Source organism: Thamnophis elegans, chromosome 15 (assembly GCF_009769535.1).
Source record: "Thamnophis elegans isolate rThaEle1 chromosome 15, rThaEle1.pri, whole genome shotgun sequence".
In the NCBI taxonomy this organism is placed as follows: domain Eukaryota; kingdom Metazoa; phylum Chordata; class Lepidosauria; order Squamata; family Colubridae; genus Thamnophis; species Thamnophis elegans.
Genome location: NC_045555.1, coordinates 2,390,938 through 2,412,339, shown reverse-complemented (window position 1 = coordinate 2,412,339; position 21,402 = coordinate 2,390,938). Strand labels below are relative to the sequence as shown.

Sequence of the window (21,402 nt, the reverse complement as noted above, 5' to 3'; positions counted from 1 at the left end):
TTGGTATTGTACATTTATTCATGTTTTATTATGTATTTAAAGAAGTGAATGGATCCTGCTGAATCAGTTCTCCATGTGTGCTTTCGGGATTTGATTTTTGCAACAAACTCTTGACAGAAGCCTGTTTTGCTGAACAACCATGTGGCTAACTTAACAACCACGGTGATTCACTTAACAATCGTGGCAAGAAAGGTGACAAAATAGGGCAAAACCGACTTAACAACTGTCTCGCTTAGCCACAGAAGTTTTGGGCTCAATTGCGGTCGTACGTTGAGGAATACTGGTACATGTTGTTGAACTGGTGAACCCTGACAGAAGTGTCTTTAAGAGACTGAGGCAGGGACTTTAAGATATGAAAGGACAAATTATTAAATGAACCCAGTTTTATAAAGGTGAACACCATCCCCTATACCTGCTGGGTCCTGAAGAGCATCCAAAGAAATAAAATAAAACAAAATAAAGACCAACTCTTGACAGAGAAGAAAGTTGACTCAAGCTTCTCTGAACTTCCTAACGTTTGACGTTCCTCCTTTAAAAAAAAAAAGTTTAAATAGCATTCTTGCTCTTACTGACGGTTCTGCTTTTTCTCATTTATTTATGCTCTCCCTATTCATCTTCCAACCTGTGTTTTGTGTGTGCGCGTTTTTATACTTTTAAACCATTGTGGGATAATCTTTTTTTTTTTTTTTTTTTTAAAGCCGGTGATCACTCTTCCAGTGATTTTTTTTTAATCTTCTTGGTCCGATTCCCTTGCAAACTTGGTTTCTTCCTCTCTTTGATGGTCCGGAGAGCTCACGGATTTGGCCATTTCCTCTATTGCAGGGCTTCTCCATTTCTTCCCCAGCTGTCGAGCATTACCTCAACTAAGCAGATTTAAAGGCTCAAATTGGGGGCTTATGCCTCATAGTTTGTTTAATGTTATTACGAAGCAGGATGGCCTTTTATTCCAGCGGCCATGACTCTGGGTGATGGTCTATGGGTCCTCCGTTCCGTCAAGCTCTTGGGAGAAGCCTGCACTAGTATTGCGTGTGTCAAGCAATGACGAGGGTAGTAAGCCACAAGTAGTTTGATTCACATAAGATCTATAGAATAGAACTGGAAGGGATCTTGGAGGTTTTCTAATCCAGCTCACTGCTTCTTATGGCACATCGGTGGCCAGTGGAGCCGGCAGTAGATTCGGACAGGGAGGAGGTTGTGGAGGAAGATGGGCCAGTCCTGGAGTCTGGGGAAGGCTCTGATGAGGGCTCTGTGTCGGAGGCAGAGAGAGGGCCAGAGCCGTATGCCAGTTATCAGCTGCCTTCAGTCAGACATCAGTGAGGCAGAAGAACAGCTGGAGCCTGTTCCCAGTGTGTGCATGCACAGAGTTGCCAGATGAAGGGAACGGCTAAAGAACAGGAGTTGACTTGGGAGTAAGGCCACAAGTGGATGATGAACGGCTCCTCCCAGAGGGAATAAAAGAGCGAAAGGGGAGTGGAGTTTGCAGGAGACCATTAGTTCGCTTAATTGGTTCGTGACTCTCCGAGGCTCCTGGCCAAGCTCTGCAGATATCAGCCTGGCAGCTCTCCAAGCCAGATAAGGTCTGTGACTGTAAATCCTCCCTTTGCTGGATGTGAATGAGCAGAATTCACAGGAAATTAATAAAAGGGTTTTTTGTCGAGACCAGGAGTTTGCTTCAGCCTCTCAGGAAGTCTTGGTCAGAACAGTATGATAGGCCGTATGCTAAATTAATAAAGAAACCAACCAACCAATCAACACGTCAGGCCTCCAGCCGTCTTTTCTAGACTCTGATTTACTTTTGGATGCTATTTGGAACCCTGACATCACGACTCTTCCCTTTATCGCAGCAGAGGTGGTGAGGGCTCTCTTCCACACACAAACCGACAGGCTGAGCCCAAAACTACTGGCTTTGCTTGTGCCAAAGTGAGGCCTCTCCAACAGTGCCTAAACCAATTAGATCTCCCCGGTGGTTCACCTCTCTTTCTTCCAGCAGGCCCCGAATTGGAGCCACACCTGTCACTCATTCTCTTCCTCCCAAAGAGAGCCGTAATGGCTAATCTTCCTGCTGTTTTCTTGCCCCTCTAAACCAGTCGCTCTCAGTATCTGCTGGCGTGGCTGCAGGGCTGCGAGACAGTATCCCTGTGGGTATCGGGATCAAAAAGATGATGAGAAGGCTGCTGCTGAAAAGTGTTTTGGTAAGAAATGCTTGCTTCTCTCTTGCTAGTTCGGTTAGATGCTTCTGGCAGTGTGCGACGGGACTCAAGGAAAGATTGGTGGGGAGGGTGTGTGTGTGTAGGCCTCTCCAGCCCCAGGGTCTCCAGAGGGTTCGACCTGCTGCAGGGTACCCCTGGCAGGATGCATCTTCATGTGATAAATGAATGAATCGCCCTCCGTTTAGAAGATTAACTTGTCAGGAGGAGGAGGTAAGAGTTCGGTGTGATGCCTCTAAGTGCGAGACTGGAAACAAAAAAGAAGGATTTCCATTGCGATGGGTCCACAATCCAAAAAATAGCATTGTTAAGACAAACGGGCGGAATTTGAGAAAAAAACTAGTTTGTAAAGATGGTGCAGGACGATGGTTCTCAACCTGTGGTCCACTGAACCCGGGGAGAGGGCACGATATCATCACGGGGTGTGTGTCTGTGTCCGTGAATGCCAGCAAATGCTTCCCAGTTCCCAGTTCGAAGCCATTTTGAAGCTCCAGCACTGCCACGATGGAGACGAGGGGGGAATAGCGGATTTGTAGCCAAAGCAAAATACTTTCTCCTGGGAATCAAGGACATTCCCACAGGTGGCCAGAGAAAGAGAGGAGTGAAGTCACCAGGCAACCGGACAGCATCTTGATTGCACCCATGTGGCTGATTGTTTGGGAAAGGGGAAAAACCAGTGGTGAAATTCATTTTTTTTTTACTACCAGTTCTGTGGGTGTGGCTTGGTGGGCGTGGTGTGACTTGGTGGTTGTGGCAGGGGAAGTGTTAGGTAAGCTCCCCATTGGGAGAGCGAGTGCGTTCAGAGAAGGGTTGTGAGAGTTGTGTTGGAGAACACACAAACCAGCATACAGAGACACTGCAGTTTAAATATGCTTTTACTTTCGTGGAAATAGAGGTATCAGAGTCCATCAAACAGTCCAAGTCATACACGGATAAGACAGTCTGTCATCAATGTCTTTCAGTTAAGGGATAATCCAAATAACATAGTCCATAAACATACAAAACAATCCGGTACTCAAAGTTTGCTAGCAGTTGCAAAACTTACAATAGCTCACGGCAGTTTCTAACAGCCAGCTTCCAAAACACTCAGATCAGATCAGCCCAGCATGTAACAAACAGAGAGCTAACAGTCATTCTGGCTCCCTCTTATGGCTGATTGAGGAAACAGCAACCAATCACATTTTACAGTATGATTTAAAGAAACAGGTATAGCATTGTTACATGCTTTATATATTGCCAACCCAACCGGTAGATTATATTCCTAAAAGGAAGGATACTGCAAAATCTCCATTCCCATTCCACTCTGGGGACAGCCAGAGGTGGCATTTGCCGGTTCTCTGAACTACTCAAAATTTCTGCTACCAGTTCTCCAGAACCTGCTGGATTTCACCCCTAGGAAAAACTTTTAATTATGTGAAAACTGTGGGAACCTTCAGAGTCGGTTTTCACCAGAACTGTGCCAATATGATATATCCAGTAAAACTATTCTTTGAGAGATCTACCTGCCTCAGAGTTTTGCTTGCTATGGGTGTATTATTTGGAACGCTGACAATGGGAATGGCGTTTCTCCGAAATGCTGGAAAACTGCAGCCAAACAAAATAGGTAATTCTGTTCTGGAATAGCCCAGGTTTCTCTGTTCAATGCGAAAGTATATTTGGTTAGGGAAAGAATTCTGATGGTCATGCAGAAGATCCTAGAACGGGCCGAGCATCTGACTATGTAACTTCTGCAAAGGTGCCAATTAACTCCAGAAGTTAATTGTGTTGCTGCCAGTTGCCTTGTGTCACATGTTTGCTTGTTGAGAACCAGAGTCAGGTGAATCTCTCTTGCTATCATTGCATTTTTTTCACCCTTTTCCCAGACAGTTTTTCTTGATTCCTGGCAAAATTTCATGGCTCTTGGGATGACGAGCACAAAAGGTTTGAGAAATACCCATCTGGTTCAGTTCCAAGCGGGGAGAAAGACACTGGAAACAGGGAGGCTGATTGGAAAGATGGTTTACTGGTGAACAGGACCACATGGGTTTGAGGTCCTGGGCAGATGAAGTGGAGAGAGAGAGAGAGAGAGAGAGAGGTTTTTACACCCTCTCTTGTGCTTTGAACTTGAGCTTCCTGTTCCTAGGCAAGAACACGTATTCTATTGGCTGTAGTCAGACTCGCATGGGGACAAGTGGAGTCATGTTTGTCTAAGTCAAGTTTGGTTGAACCTTGGGCTGATGCAATGTCCTTAGGAAATTTTGAAATGCAGTGAGCCCTGCTGCTAGATAATCCTATTATGTCCTGAGGAGTCATGTCTTCATCCCATCAACCTGGAGCTGAAGGTCTTTTGTCTTGTAGATAGGCTGGCCCAGTCTTTCTTAACATACACCAAAATATCTGCTAGGGGCAGGGAGCTGAAGCTCCGAGTGTCATGTCTGCAAGCTATCTTTTCTTTTTGGACTTCAGGCCTGCCACACTCTCTACAGTGGGAAAATATGGAGTTGGGTGATTTCTGGCAAAATTTCATGGCTCTCGGGATGACGAGCCCAAAAGGTCCCACGGCGAAGAACAGGTGAAGGTTGTGCTGTGTGTGTGGAAGCTGAGATTTCAGGTGAAAATGTTAACAAAAGCATACCCAGTATTTAATCATCAATATGACTGGAGGGACAAGAAGCTTGTCGGCCAAAAAAAAAAAAAATGTAGGAAGGAGAGAGGGGGAAAGAAAGAAAAAGAGATTACAAAGATGGAGAAATGTCACAAAGACACTTCACAAGAATCCTACTTGACCTTTCCAAGAAGTTGGAAAGGTGGATAAAAGACACTCTTATTATAGAAACCAATAAACACAGTATGACTCACCGAGCATAAAAAAAAACAATTTTTTAAAAAAAGTGGCAAGGAAGTAAGCTTTAATAATAAGTTAAAAGCATATTTTGGTCCTTTCATATTTCAGCCAAATTTGCACCTCCTTCCCACCCAAGCTCGGTTGCCTTAAAAGCAGGGCAGGCTCCAATTTTTAAGAAAGAGGTAAGATGAACATACCTGCTACGTCTGGGTGTAAGAGTGGGGGAAGCTTCCATTTGCTGTGTGGAGGCCCTGGAACTTTGCTTTTCAACTTCTCTCTGTAGGGATGGGAGATGCGAGGAAGAAAAACAGTAGATCGGTATTAAAGAGGTACTGGAATACAATGCAGATTTTTTTTTTAAAGGGTGCATCCGTTAACTGATTGATTAGGTCTGGAGATTTGTATCATCACAGGGCTGGAAGGGAGCTTGGAGGTCTTCTAGTCCAACCCCTTGGCTAAGGCAGAAGACTTTATACCATCCCAAAGACATGGTGGCCCAATTACTTTGAAATTAGTGATGGAGGATCAACCACTCTGGGAGACAAGCTGTCCCGTTGATTAATTGTCCTCACTGTCAGGAAATTTCTCCTTAGTTGGATCTCTCTTTAATGATCTTCCATCTGTTCTTTCTTGTCCTGCCCTCAGGTGCTTTGGAGAATAAGCCTACCCCCTCTTCTCCATGGCTGTCCCTCAAGTACTGGAAGGCTACTATCATGTCTCCCCTGAGCCTTCTCTTCATTAGGCTAAAGATACTTAGTCCCCTTAACTACACTTACAACTTTCAAGAAGAGACTGGACTGCCATTTGTCAGAAATAGTGTAGGATCTTCTGTTTGGGCGGGGGTTGGACTAGATGACCTACAAGGTCCCTTCCAACTCTGTATCTAACTGTTCATCATATGGTTTAGCCTTCAGATCCCTTTTCATCGCGGCATTCTCCAATATTCTGGAGAAATGAGACCTTGGCCCATCCACATCACATGGAGCAAAATTATTTTTTTATTTATTAGAATTTGTCAAACAAAAACGAGAGCAAGAATAAAAGGAAAAAAAAATACAATCACAGGGATGTTAGGCACATTAGTAAACTTATGCACGCCCCCAGTACTGGCCGCTTAAGTATGAACTTAAGGTCCACGGAAGTCAAGTTGGGACTGAAATGGTGAAAATTTGTAGCTGAGACAACTGGATCAGGTAGAGCATTCCAGATGTTGAGAATTCTATTACAGAAATCATATTTTTTTTCTTTTGTTTCATGGCACAGGACGACTGAGGGCAGGTGCCAGAAACTGGCCCCATTGAGACTTATGAGGATGTTGGATTGGGGGACTTTCTAAGCCATCAGACGCACCTTGGAGAGGATCCTGGCAGGGATGTAACCAGGAGGAGAGAAGGGTGGGGGAAAGGCTTCTCCCTTCCAAGTAGAAAATCTCAAGGGACATTCGGGGAGGTGAGAAAAGGGGAAACTGCTTTTCTCTCCCCCCAAAAAAGAGGTCCATGCCCTGCCCCCCTGAATATGTGGTCTTTTCTTACAGGCAGTTGGCCAGTCTGTGGATCAGGGTGCGGATCGACCAGAAAGGAGGCGAGGGGGATGTTTCTGAAAGAGACCAGGCCATGCTTGCTCCTTTGAAGATGGGGGAAACCGAAGACATGGCTTCCTTCTGTGGAAAAAAAAAAATCATCATCTGTGGTTAAAGCATCTCTCCGATCTTGTTTAGATTAGAATAGAATATAGAATGGAATGCAGAGGTGGGTTCCTACCAGTTCGCACCTATTCGGTAGAACCGGTTCGTCAAATCTACCGAACCGGTTAGAAGAGGTTCCACCAGTGGACCCAGAAAGCAGGCCACACCTACAGAAGAAGTTCCAAAAAATTTTGAAACCCACCACTGGTCCTTGGATATGATTATTCTACACTATCATGCTCCTATTTATAAAACTCAGTGCCTCTGTGAAAGGTAAGGATGACTACTGCGTTTGTGGTGCAATCAGAACATTGCGTGTGTTGAAGTTGTTTTAACGCAAACCAAAGATGCCTTTTAAAAAACAAGTTTTCATCCTATTCTTATGCATGCCAGTGCTGTGTGTGAGGTAATTTAAGGTGGTTCTGACAAGTGCCGTTGGCATCTTCATATCCAGTCACATGGGCGGCAAGCCACTACCATCCGGTCACATGGGTGGCAAGCCACTCCCACAAAGGAGGCCACACCCACAGAGTAGGTTCGAACAATTTTTGAAACCCACCACTGATGGAATGGAATATAGACTGGAATAGAATATAGAATGGAATGGAGTAGAATAGAATATAGAATGGGATGGAATAGAATAGAATATAGAATGGGATGGCATATGGAATGGAATAGAATATAGAATGGGATGGAATAGGATATAGAATGGAATGGCATATGGAATGGAATAGAATATGGAATGGAATAGAAGTGCTCCATAGCATCGTTTTGAGGGTAGGAGTTGAAACAATTTACGTCTGGGATGAGAGGGGTCTGTAGTTATTTTCACAGCCCTCTTTTTGACTTGTGCAGCGTACAGGTTCTCGATAGAAGGCAGGTTGGTAATCATTGTTTTTCCTGCAGTTCTGATTATTCTCTGAAGTTTGTGTCTGTGAGTCTGTTTCATGGCCATTGCATAATCCTAACCCTAACCCTACCTCTGAATTAACCACATTTCTGAGGAGGTATGTATGGGCACTGCCTTGCAAAGGCACGCTGCTTCTGCTTGCTTCATATTTTCTTCCTACTATTTCCTCCCCTCCTTCTCTTTGGGGTCTCTGAATAGGAAGAACAGGAGAGTTGTAATCTCCTTGGGGTCAAGATCGATTATCTTATGTTGGTCATAACTGCCCAGTAAGCAAACATTCAGAGCTACGTTTGGAAAAGGCCCAGGTCTCCACTGCAATGTTTACCTAGATTGCCTCCCATTACAGGTAGTCCTCGATGTACGACCACAATGGAGCCCAACATTTATGTTGCTAAGCAAAGTGGTGCGGTGACCTAGAGATGGAGTTCTCGCCTCACAATCAGGGGGCTGAGAATTCGATCCTAGGTAGAGGCAGGTATTTCTCTCTCTCTCTGGGCATAATGAGAATATATCTGCTGGAAAAAAGCCTCCGCTCTGGTGACAGGAAGGGCATCGAGCCAGTAAACACTCAGTTTACCATTCAGCTGCCCAGACTCCACCCTGCAAGCGATTATGGAGTTGTTAAAAGGAGATGATGATTTACTGTATTTTTTGGAGTATAAGACGTTCCTTTTTACCTCAAAAAAGAGGCTGAAAATCTGGGTGAGTCTTATACACCGAATACAGCATTTTTTGCCTCCCCAAACCCCACCCCCTTCACCAAAATGGCCGTGCATAGCCTTTAGGAAGCTTTCAGAGAGCTCCTGGGGGCTGGGGAGGGCAGAAATGAGTGAAAAACGGGCTGTTTCCCCCCCAGGAGCACTCTATAAGCCTCCTAAAGGCTATACATGCCCTTTTTTGACAAAAAATAGGCCCATTTTTGCAAAATGGGTTGTTTTTTGCTTGTTTTTGCCCCCTCTACCTCCCAGGAGCATTCTACAAGCCTCCTAAAGGCTATTCATGCCCCTTTTTTGAAAAGAAAAAAAAACAATGGCCCATTTTTGGAAGAGTGCAAAACCTTGGTAGGTCTTATACTCCAAAAAATATGGTATGTTGCTAAGCAAGACAGATTGTCGGGGGGGGGCAGTTTTTAAGTGAGTTTAGCTTTATTTTATGACCTTTCTCGCCAAAGTTCTTAAATTAAGTTAGCAACTTGGTCGTTAAGTGGTTTCCCCATTGACTCTGCTGGTCAGAAGGTCCCAAAAGGGGATCACGTCATACTACCGTTATCATAAATACGAGTCAGCTGCCGAGGGTTCTGAATTTCATTCATGTCACCATTGGGGGAATGCCGCAACGGTATTAAATGTGAAAAACGGTCATCATGTTGTATTTTTTGGGGGTGCCGGCCTAACTTTGAATGGCCATTAAACGAAAGTCTGTTTAGTCAAGCCCGGAGCTGTGCTTCTTTCCTCCAGCACTTTCTGTTGGATGGTGAAAACGGCCTTCCGGTAAGCAAGTCGGCCTTGGGCCCTGGACAAAGGACGCAAGTTCTTAACACCCGTCTCTCTCTCTCTCTCCCTCTCTTCATTAGCTTTTGCTGCACTGGCGCGTTCGAAGGGGAAGCAAATTGCTGATTACAGCATCATTTCCAATCTCTTAATGCACTAATAGTTTTCAATAATGACACTGCAGCTGCTGAGGGCTGACCTGTGAGGGCACGGAAAGTGCATGTCGACACAGGGGAATTTCCGGGGTGTTTTGTGACCTCGGATGGACAGCTCCATCGACGTTCTCCCAGCCCACTCACCGCCTGCAAAGCCCGACCTCAAAACTGCAGAATCCAAGATTACTTTCCGAGTTGCTGCTGCAGCTTTTTTTTTTTGATTCCGTATGGAGTCAAAGCACGGGGTTGTCAACTCTGAAGCTGGCCTGAATGAGGCCATCTTGGAGGCCTTCAGCGTTGACACACTGGTGCTGAGGGATTAGGGAGGGGGGGAATAGAGATAGCTGGGGTTTCGTAGCCAAAGCAAAATAGTTTCCCCTGAGAACCAAGGTCATTCCCACAGGTGGCTGAAGAGAGGAGGAGTGAACTTTCCAAGCAACTGGACAGCATCTTGATTGGGCCATGTGACTGATGAGTTGGGAAAGGGGGGGAAACTTTTAAACGTGAAAACCACGGGAATCGTTAAAGAGTCGGTTTTCACCAGTCTGTGCCAATATGATATCTCCAATAAAACTGTTCTTTAAGCAATCTACTTGCCTCGGAGTTCTGCTTGCTATGGGTGTATTACTTGGAACCCTGACACGTGTTGTAGCTCTCCCGTACGATGGTTAATTCGACTTACGACAGTTTGTTTGGTAACCATTCAAAGTTACTACGGCACCAAGGAAAGGGACTTGGGACCGTTTCTCACAGCTACGACCTTGGCAGCATCCTGGTGATCAGGGGATCCAAATTCAGATGATTGGTCACATTTCATATATGCTTCCTTCTGAGGTCGGTAAAATGAGGAGCCGAATTGTTGGGGGAGGGCAAGAGGCTGACTCTATAAACTGCTTAGAGAACCCTGGGTAGCGGTATATAAGGGCTATTGCTATGAGCGTGGCTGTGTCCCTGGGTCCCTTTTTGCGACCTTCCGATAAGCGAAGTCAACGGTGAAGGCAGATTCGCTTAATGGTTGATCATGTGACTAACTCAACAACCAAAGAGCAATAAAGGAGGTAAAACGGAGCACTTAACCACAGAAATTTTGGATTCAATTGTGGTTCTACTTGTAGTGTTTGGTTTTTTTTTTAATATCAGCTCAGGCACTGGGATCTAATCAATCCTGCCACTCGGGCATCACCCCTCAAATCCTCCTTCCGTGCCTCTTTTAATTAAGGCAGCAATGTTTTTCTTGATCAGCAAAGATAAAGATCATCTCGTCACCTTGGGGAAAGAACACGGCAGTCTGGAGCGGGGATGACTAGTTGGGTAATGACCGAAGATGGGGGGCAGGTTGACCTCCTCTGGAGGAGTGAAAATGCCAATTAATTATCTTTTTTTTATTTTTTACAAGCAGCTCAATTACAACACACGCTAATCGCCTGTGTAGGGCACCGCCAAGAAGAAAAAAAAAAGAGAGGAAGGGAAAAAAACAGGATCAGCCGTAAGCACCTGTAACCGAGAATGACAAAGGGGCATTATTGTCAGGCTACAGGCCGGGCTTCTAATCATGGGCACAAAGAGTTATGGGCCCACCCTGGCTGACCTCGGCGCCAGAAGACCGCCTTCTCTCTTCATAAATTTTTTTTTTGCTTGGGGCGCCTTCAGCTCTGCCAACGGTATTCCCCTGTAAAGGTGACCAGACACCGTTCATTAGCCTTTAATGCTCAATTCAATTACCAATAAATGTCAGTAATTAATAAGGCAGGTGTGGGGGAAGGTGCTGAGATTCCACACAGCCGAGACATCCACAGGAATGCAACGGGATGGTCTGTGCTTCCCTCCTGGGAGCAATAAGGTGGCAGCAGGTAGTCCTCAACTTGCAACCATTCACCAAGCCCTGCATTTCTGTGGCTAAGCGAGACAGTTAAGTGAGCTTCAGCTCACTTTAGAACTTTTCTTGCCACAGCTGTTAAGTAAATCATTGCAGTTGTTAAGTGAATCGGGTTCCCCCATCTGACTTGGCTCATCAAGAAGGCCGCAAAAGGGGATTGAGTGACCCGGGATGCTACGACGGTCATAAATCCAAGTCTGTTGCCAAGTGTCTGAATTTTGATCACATAATCGCGGGGATGCCGCAACGGTTGTGTGAAAAGCGGTCGTAAGTCCCTTTTTTCCCCCAGTGACGATGTAACTTGGAACAGTCACTAAATGGACTGTTGTTAAACCGAGGACGGCTCGTACTAGCTTCGAAGCACAAAAAAATCTTAAGAATTGGCCGGTGCCCGAGAAAGGGGGGTGGGGAAGCAGCAGATATTTTATCCGGAGCAATTTTTAAAAATCCTCCTTCCGCAAAAGAGAACAGTTTTGCCCTCTGGCTCCGGTCCCTACAGATAATTTTTCCCAGAGGGAAAAGAGAGAGAGAGAGAGAGAGATCTGATGTTGGAGCCCAACTGCGATGCTGGCTCCCTCAAGACCTCTTCATCCCAGCCCTTATGATGCCACGATGCCACCGAGATTAAAAGGCGACCCTTGAAGCAAGCACAACCTGGAGAAATCTGCCAGGGGCTGGTCTTTTCTTTCTAAGATACCATATTTTTCGGAGTATAAGACGCACCTCTTTTCCCTCAAAAAGGAGGCTGAAAATCTGGGTGCATCTTATAAATCAAATACAGCATTTTTTGCCTCCCAAAGCCCCACACTCTTCACCAAATGGCCGTGCATAGCCTTTAGGAGGCTTTCAGAGAGCTCCTGGGAGCTGGGGAGGGCAGAAATGAGCAAAAAATGGGCCGTTTTTGCTCATTTTTGCCCCCCCCCAGGAATACTCTGCAAGCCCCCCCCCCCAAGCTATTCATGCCTTTTTAAAAAAAAATGGGCCAGTTTTCGCGAAAAACGGGCCATTTTGGGGAGGTTTGCAGAGTGCAAAAACTCACCCCCCTCTTGGGAAGCTCTTTAACTGATTGATAAGAATTAGATTGATCAAGTGCTGTTCCAGCAGAAACAAAGTCTTAGGTGCTGCAGATTCTCAGCAATTATCTTCTCCAGCACATGGATAAATACACCTGGAAACATCTACCTACCTACCTACTCTCTCTCCCTATCTACTGTATTTCTCTCTCTCTCTCCCTCTCCCTACCTACTCCCTCTCTCCCCATCTACTGTATTTCTCTCTCTATCTCTTTCTATTTCTCTCTATCCCTCTACCTACTTTCTCTCCCTACCTATCTACTGTATCTCTCTCTCTCCCTACCTACCTACTTCCTCTCTCCCTGTGTTTCTCTCTCTCTTTCTATTTCTTTCTCTATCCCTCTACCTACCTACCTACCTAAACACACACACACACACACACACACACACACACACACACACACACACTCTACCTACTGTATTTCTATCTCTATTTCTCTCTCTCATCCCTTTATCTACCTACCTAACTACTCTCTCTCTCCCTACCTACCTACTGTATTTCTCTCTCTCCCTCTGGCTACCCATCTATTTTTTTAAAATTTGCCTCTTCAAAACCTTGGTGCATCTTATACTCCAAAAAATACGCTAATTGTAAAAAAATAATAAAAAAAATTGAATCTGAGCTGGGGAAAATCCTAAAAAAAAAAGTACTATTTGGAAATGATTTTTATTCTATGTCTCGACAGCATCTTCAATTGGAAAGGGCAACACTGGACAATATCCAAAGGTGGTCTGTTGGAAGAAATACCCATCTGATTCAGTTCCAATCGGGGAGAAAGACACTGGAAACAGGGAGGCTGATTGGATGGTTTACTGGTGAACAGGACCACATGGGTTTGAGATCCTGGGCAGATGACCACATGAAGTGGAGAGAGAGAGAGAGAGAGGTTTTTACACCCTCTCTTGGGCTTTGAACTTGAGCTTCCTATTTCTAGGCAAGAACACGTATTCTATTGGCTGTAGTCACTCGCATGGGACAAGTGGAGTCATGTTTGTCTAAGTCAAGTTTGGTTGAAGCTCCGAGTGTCATGTCTGCAAGCTAACTTTTCTTTTTGGACTTCAGGCCCGCCACTCTCTCTACTGTGGGAAAATATGGAGTTGGGTGATATGTAGTCATAATAACATTCTTCTTAGAAAGCCAAGGACATCTTTTTCTCCACACTTGGCCAGATCTGGTTGGGAGGGATCTGTCTTCGTGGCAGTGGAAGAATGGACCATGTGATGAACTTGTGGGCATTGGGGCAGGATCCTGAACTTTCAACTGGGTGGGGAAAATCTGAAAACTTTGAGATTTGGGTTTTCCCAGATGTGCCAACATGGCTGTTTTAATAAATTGGAATTTTGAGGAATCTCTTGCCTTGGATTCTTATTTTATTTTGGATGCTATTTGGAACCCTGACACTGAGTTTCTGTCTCCCTTAAGATTTCTATTTCTCTTTTAGGGGAAATATTCTGCTTTTTAAATATTTCCTAAAATATTTCATTTCATTGGGTATGAACTTTCTACAGCCCCTCCCTCAAAAGCCCAAAGGCCAGGGGTGAAATCCAGCAGGTTCTGACAAGTTCTGGAGAACCGGTAGCGGAAATTTTGAGTAGTTCGGAGAACCGGCAAATGCCACCTCTGACTGGCCCCAGAGTGGGGTGGGAATGGAGATTCTGCAGTATCCTTCCCCTGGAGTGGGAAGGGAAGGGAAATTTTGCAGTCTCCTTCCGTTGCTATGCCCACCAGCCATGCCATAGCAATAGCAGTTAGACTTATATACCGCTTCATAGGGCTTTCAGCCCTCTCTAAGCGGTTTACAGAGTCAGCATATCGCCCCCAACAATCCGGGTCCTCATTTTACCCACCTGGGAAGGATGGAAGGCTGAGTCAACCCTGAGCCGGTGAGATTTGAACAGCCGAACTGCAGAACTGCAGAACTGCAGTCAGCTGAAGTAGCCTGCAGTGCTGCATTTAACCACTGCGCCACCTCGGCCATGCCCACCAAGCCATGCCCACAGAACCGGTAGTAAAAAAAATTGAACTTCACTACTGCCAAAGGCCACGATTATCAACAGCCACTGATAGTTCCCAGCACATTTCAAAACTGAGCAAGGAAAAACCGGACAGGAGGCAGATTGGGCAGTATCTTTTCAGGTCTCCTGCGTTGAGCAGTGGTGGTGGGGGTAAGACTAGAAGACCTCCGAGGTCTCTTCCAAGCCTGTGGATTGTATGTTAACGAACTGCAGAAACAAATTGGGGAGGGGGGAATGTGCTGCCTCACCCTTCCTCAAAATAAGGAATAAATTGAGGCAGCTGTCTTTTTGGTCTCCATACATCTCATCTGGAAAAATTCTAAGTTGGTAAACGCAATATATATCTGGGGAAAGAGGGCTGGATGAATTTTAGCCTGACATCAAAATAACAACAATGAACCTAAGCGGCAAATGCTCCCTCGAATAACGCCAATTCTTAGGCCGCCAAAGGAGACACGCACAAAGATACAAGCTCCATCAAAACTTGACATACCAGAAGCCACAAAATATTTGGCCTCCATTGGGGAGAGGGGAGAAAGAAAAAACCCACTGTAATAACAGAAATGTTTAATGAGATGGAAGAGAACTTCCTGGGGAAGCCATGAAGAGATCAACACTCCAGGCTGTGAGGACGGCCAGAACATATGGTTACAAGTTGTGTTTGTAATCCCCCTAATGAAGAACGGTTGAAAGAAAACAGCAAAGCTTTACGTAAAGGAAACCCAAGTTTCCAGATAGGAAATCCTAACCTTCCCCTTTATGTAATAATACCGAATTTTTCAGAGTATAAGACACACTCTGTTTTGCTCCTCTAAATCTTGATGTGTCTTATAATCCTGTGCATCTTATAGTCTGAAAAATACAGTATATAGAGACTAAGGATTTAAGTAGTGGATTCCGGATCCCGTTGCAACCGGTACAGTGCAATGGGGCCGGGCGTCCAGTGCGCTCATGCACACTTACCACCCACAATGCTCTACGACACTCCATCTGCTCGGCAGAACATTGTGCAAGCCCCATACTGTCCGTGCGTGCAAGCTCCGATCGGCTCAAATATAGGTAAGGAGGGCAGGCGGGCAGGTGCTCTGCAGCACTGTAGCAGAACTGTACCTGGTGCTCCCAGGTCTGGGGCATACCAGTTATATCCCACCACTGCTCCTGCCCCCCCCCCCCCTAAAAGTGGGTGAAAATTTCTGTGAGTATTATAGACCAAATATGGGCCTGTTTTTGGCCTCCCCAAACCCTCTGCGTGTCACGTTTTCCCCCTTCCCGGCCCCCAGATGTGCTCCTCACAGCCCATTTTTGGCCTCCCGAACTTTCCACTCATCCCGTTTTCATCCCCCCGGCCCCCTGAAGCAGGCAAAAAATGGGCACGTTGTTGGTGAAAACAGAATGTTCAGAAGAGTTCGGGGAGGCCAAAAATGGGCCTGTAAAATGCTTCTGGGGAGGGCGAAAACCGGACGCATGGAGGCCAAACTTTTTTTTTTCTTGTTTTGCTCCTCTAAATCTAGGTGTGTCTTATAGTCCGGTGCGTCTTATAGTCTGAAAAATACAGTATTTAGAGACTAAGGATTTAACTAATCCTTGGTTTGTCAGTGCTGGCTGGAAAAAAAACCCCACAAAGCAAAGAAGTCCAAGGAATCAGTCCAATATCCTTCTAGAAATACGGTCGCATCCATTCAAGCTGACATCTGTAAACTTAAAATGAAGCCTTGGGGGGTGTATTGGAGCGAAGGGGCAGCCCCTTTTGTAGGAGAGAGAGGGAGAGAGCGAGAAAGAGAGGGAGAGAAAGAGAGGGAGAGAGAGAAAGATAGAGAACGAGAGGGAGAGAGATAGAGAACGAGAGGGAGAGAACGAGAGAGGGAGGGAGGGAGGGAGGGAGGGAGGGAGGGAGGGAGGGAGGGAGAGAGAGAGAGAGAGAGAGAGAGAGAGAGAGAGAGAGAGAGAGAGAGAGAGAGAGAACAGGAATGGCTAATGGTTCTGGTTCCATTCTCAAATGTTCGGTCTGCATGGATCTTAATGAACATATGGAAATCGGAAACCACCGGAGGCAAAGAAATCTATCACAAATGAAGGATGTACAACTGGCAGACTTCAACGGAGAAGCATATATAACCAGTGGTGGGATCCTGCTGGTTTAACAACCGGTTCCGTGATCGTGTGCTTTGTGCACGCCTGATGCGGGCTCCACGCTCATGCACAGTTTTAACGAAACTTATCTTCCACGCTACTTCTGGGGAGTAACACAGCTGAGGCGCAGCATCCGCTCTGCCACGTGAATCAGCTGAGGGGATATAGGGAAGTAAAATGCAAGGGCAGGCGGACGAGCCCACCCCATCATCAGAGCGAACCGGTTCTCTCCCCAGCTGATCGCTGGAGCTACGGGTTTGCCCGGACCGGTCAGAACTGGCTGAATCCTACCCCTGTATTTAACATGCTAGGTTGCAAGCAAAGGTGGAAAAAGATTAAAACAACACTTTCTATATGGTCAATCAAGAAAGGAAGGAAAGAAAGAAGCATGTTAAAACCTCCGATAACCAGGTGGGAAGAGAGTAAATCAACACTTTCCATATGGTCAAGAAAGAAAGAAGGAAGGAAGGAAGGAAGGAAGGGAGGAAGGAAGGAAGGGAGGGAGGAAAGAAGGAAGGAAGGAAGAAGCATATTAAAACCTCCAATGACCAGGTGGGAAGAGATTAAATCAACACTTTCCAAATGGTCAAGAAAGAAAAAAGGAAGGAAGGAAGGAAGGAAGGAGGGAGGGAGGAAGGAAGAAAGAAGCATATAAAACCTCTAATGCCCAGATGGGAAGAGATTAAATCAAGACTTTCCAAATGGTCAAGAAAGAAAGAAAGAAAGAAAGAAAGAAAGAAAGAAAGAAAGAACCATATTAAAACTTCCAATGGCCAGGAGAAAGCTTTTTGCTGACTTGCTAGTTTGTTTTTTTTTAATGCAGAAATTTGGCTCTTTTGCAAGAATGTGTTCACCCTGCAATCTTCCCACATCTGGAGAAAGGATTTTTTTTTTTTAAAAAAAAAGCAACTGCTTGATTGAAAAAGAGGCAAGGCTCTCTTTACACACAAACCCTCGGAATAATGCGATCTCTGCCAGCTCTAAGGATCGGGGAGATCATCGCACTTTTAAAATGTCCAGCTGAAGTGGATCAACCTTGGGTTTAACCTAAAATACAGGCCTGTCGTTCCGCAGCTACAGCGAAGAGAGTTAAAGCTTGTGGGTCAGACTGATCTTGGATATTAGATGCCCCAGCAAAGGACAGCTGTGCATCTCGGCGTTGGAGTAGAACTGTATAAATTAAAATTTTAATCTTTTTTTTTAAAAAATTACCGTAAATGAATTATTTCTCCACTAGGACTCCCAAGGTCCCTCTCGCAGTTACTGCTATTGAGCCAGGTGGCACTTATATATTATACCACAGAATTTGGTTTTTCTGGCCCAAATGTAGAACCTTACTTTGTTCCACTGTTGAATTTCGTTTTGGGAGATAGGGCCCAATGTTCAAGTCAGTCAAGATCTTTCTGTGTCTTAAGCCTGTCTTCTGGAGTGTTGGCTATTCCTGCCAGCTTGGTGTTATCTGCAAATTTAATGAATCCCCCATCTATCCCTTCATCTAAATTGCCTTCATTGAAATGAAGAGCCGAGGTGGCGCAGTGGTTAAATGCAGCACTGCAGGCTACTTCAGCTGACTGCAGTTCTGCAGTTTGGCTGTTCAAATCTCACCGGCTCAGGGCTGACTCAGCCTTCCATCCTCCTGAGGTAGGTAAAATGTGGACCCGGATTGTTGGGGGCAATATGCTGACTCTGTAAACCGCTTAGAGAGGGCTGAAAGCCCTATGAAGCGGTACATAAGTCTAACTGCTATTGCTATTGCTATAAATCATAGATAGATAAGATACCGTATTTTCCGGCGTATAGGCGACTGGGCGTATAAAACGACCCCCTACTTTCAGGCGCCCGCGAGCAGGCTGAAGGCCTCTGCGCTGCCGGGCTTTCGTAGTTTGAGCTCGGCGCCTTCCTCTTCCAGACCGCCAGCCAGACCTTACTAAGCCATCCCAGCGCTCATCCATCCATGTGCCCTGGCGAGGAGCGCCGAGGTTATTGATTGAAAGGCTGGCGTCTGCACTGGGGGTGCGGCTTTTTGCTTGGCGGCATTGCTTTTTCTTTTCTTTTGGTTTTTTGGTATGGCCTTTCTTATACCTGGCGTATAAGATGACCCCAGATTTTTGAAATAATTTTTTGGGGTTAAAAAGCCATCTTATATGCCGGAAGATACGGTAGATAGATAGATAGATAGATAGATAGATAGATAGATAGATAGATAGATAGATAGATAGATAGATAGATAGATAAATGATAGATAGGTAGGTAGTAGGTAGATAGCTATAGTTAACTAGATAGCTAATATTGATAGTGATAGTGATATAGATGATAGACAGATAAATAGGTAGGTATGTAAGATAGCTAGATAGCTAATATAGATAGCGATAGAGATAGTGATGGATAGATAGATAGGTATGTAGGTAGCTATAAATAGCTAGATAATAGAGATAGTGATATATAGATATAAATATATAGATATCATTCTTTCCTTTTTCTCTGACATATTCTTATTTTGCTTTCTTTTCTGCACTTTTATTATTTTTCTCCTTTCATGTCTTTGTATTAGTTTTTTTTAAAAAAATCTGTAATGTTTATTAAAACTACTATGAAAACAACAAACAAAATCCCGCTTGATCCCCAAGGCTAGCCGGTTCTCATTTATTAATATGAAAGAGATTTACTCCCAGAGAACTGCTTGCTGTTCTCTTCAATGCCTTATCCGATTGCCAAGTCTTTTAGTTCTTCTGACGGGCAATTAGGATCACTTATGCTCCGGTTTTTGTTTTTGTTTTATTTTCTCCTTCCCGTTTTTCAATCTAGCCTTTTTACTTTTGGCCGATCAGCTCCGTCACCGTGGGAAGCCTTTCCCAGCAAATAGCAACCCCTGCCATTTTCAGAGTGCCTCTTTCCAGTCTGAATTTGGCAAGCCCACAATTCTGTTTCTCTTTTCAAGTTAGGATAGTTCCATGAGCTCCGGGTAGAGATATACAGGTAGTCCTCAACAGAGGTGGGTTCCTACAGGTTCCTACAGGTTCGCACCGGTTCAGTAGAACCGGTTCGTCAAATCTACCGAACCAGTTAGAAGATGTTCCACCAGTGAACCCAGGAAGCAGGCCACACCCACAGAAGAGGTTCCAATTTTTTTGGGAACCCACCACTGGTCCTCGACCTATAACGGTTTGGTTAGTGACCACTTGAAGATACAAGAGTGCAGTGGTGGGTTCCTCCCAGGTCCAGTATGGCCGTACCGGTAGTAGCCAGGAGCAGTTGACAGCGTACCGGTACGGTGGCTCATTTGGGCCACCTGCCCGCCCGCGTTCTATACTTGCTTATAAAGCAACCGGCCAATTGCGCACGAGTGCATAGTGTGCAGCCCTTGCGTGAGCCCCAACAAGCAGCTGGGTGTCGCAGGGGTGGTGGATTGCACATGCGCGCGCTCTTGCCCGAACAGGATGCACAGCCTTATGAGCCGCGTACCGGTAGTGATGGTAAGAGCAACCTACCACGGCAACAGTCCTTCCGTCCTTCCGAGGTGGGTCAAATGAGGACCCAGATTGTTGGGGGCAAGAGACTGACTTTGTAAACTGCTTAGAGAGGGCTGGGAAGCGGAATATAAGTCTAAGTGCTATTGCTATATGAATCGTTTCCCCTTTCTAGTTATGGCATCTCTGACAAGAGAGGAGATTTGAGTGCCCACCATAAACGCCTCCAGTTTCAATTAAGATGATTTAAAATGAAGCCGATAACGGACCTCCCTGCTACTTCAGAAGGGTGGTGTTAGTTTATGGTGGCAAACAATTAGAAGTCCACTAACAGCTTTTCTGGCTGCGTTTAACCAAAAGGCCTCGGGTTTTGCCCCAAGATGTGTGCATCTGATGAAAGGAACTGCAAAAATAGAATTTTTAAATTCTTTTTAGTCCTTCTTTGTGGAAACATAGGATGTAACTCGACTGGATGTGCGTTACGCTACCGAATCGGGTTTCCCACTACGGTGCCCATCTCATCTACACAAGCTGGTGATTTGGCTAACCGTTGCGCTAGTGGGAGCCTGCAAATTTGCACCCGGGCAAGGACCATCATTGTGGCCTGAAAGATGCCACTGCGGGTTCCCCCATTCAGCCTAAACGGGAGAGACAAAGCCTCTCCTGCAGTTCGCTTCTCCTTTTCCGGGCTAAATTGGAAGCTAAAGTTATCTTTAAACTCTCTCTCCCCCCGCCCTCTCTTTCTTTAAAAAAACAAAACAAAACAAAAATGGTCTCAAATCCAATTTGCAAGGAATTGTTTGAAACATATTCGCTATTGCCAGGAAAACAATAGCAGCCTTCCAATTAACGGCACCTGCATTACAATTCAATGCGTTTAAATTGCTAAGGGCTCGTGGCTGATACCCTACTGACAACAATTAGCATTAAAGAAAAAAGAAGGGGGGAAAAAAAAGCCCTACCACATTCCGCAGTTTAAAAGCAGTGGGTGGGAATTACAAAAGGTTAACAGACTAAATATAAAAATGTTTTTGAATATCAAATCAATGCGTTTTGTTAGGGGAAGGAAAAAAAAACACCGGGTACTGTAATTTAACCAAATAGGGTTTTAAAAAAATATCTGGAGAGGATCCAGATGTAGGAGAACCAATTGGAGAACGAACCTCTGCCCGAAAAAAAAAAGAGAGGGAGGGAGGAAGGGATGGAGAGGGAGAGAGAGAGAAGATAAACTAATTAATCATCATCGTTGTCCTATCACATCCTGTTTATTTAGGATTTTTCGAGCAGAGGTTCTTCCCATAATGCTGGCAGAAACTATCCCATCCTCTCCGACATTATTTATAATAACGCTGCTTGGAAAAGAAAAGAAAAAAGGAAGAATTGATTGGTGCACCATTAACTTCTTCCTCTGGGTTGGAGCAAAGTGCACACACTCTGACTGGTAGGAGAGAGAGAGACACACACACACACACACACACGAGTAAGGCTGAGGGTGGCACAAATATGCGCAACCCACCCACCCAATCTGCGCCAGATGTGGGAGGCATTGAGGCATTAAATTCCGAAGGCG

At 45.2% G+C, this 21,402-nt stretch overlaps 1 protein-coding gene across 2 annotated transcripts in view; it reads right to left on the bottom strand.

Moving 5' to 3' along the window:
* Positions 1-21,402, bottom strand: part of MORN1 (MORN repeat containing 1) — an 88,322-nt gene that overhangs the window by 19,411 nt on the left and 47,509 nt on the right. For both annotated transcript variants that reach the window (XM_032231938.1, XM_032231939.1), the window contains exons 11-12: positions 6,564-6,691; positions 5,229-5,308 (exon numbers count right to left, since the gene is read on the bottom strand). In XM_032231938.1, coding sequence (XP_032087829.1) covers positions 5,229-5,308; positions 6,564-6,691 — 208 coding nt within the window. The remainder of the gene's footprint in view (positions 1-5,228; positions 5,309-6,563; positions 6,692-21,402) is intronic.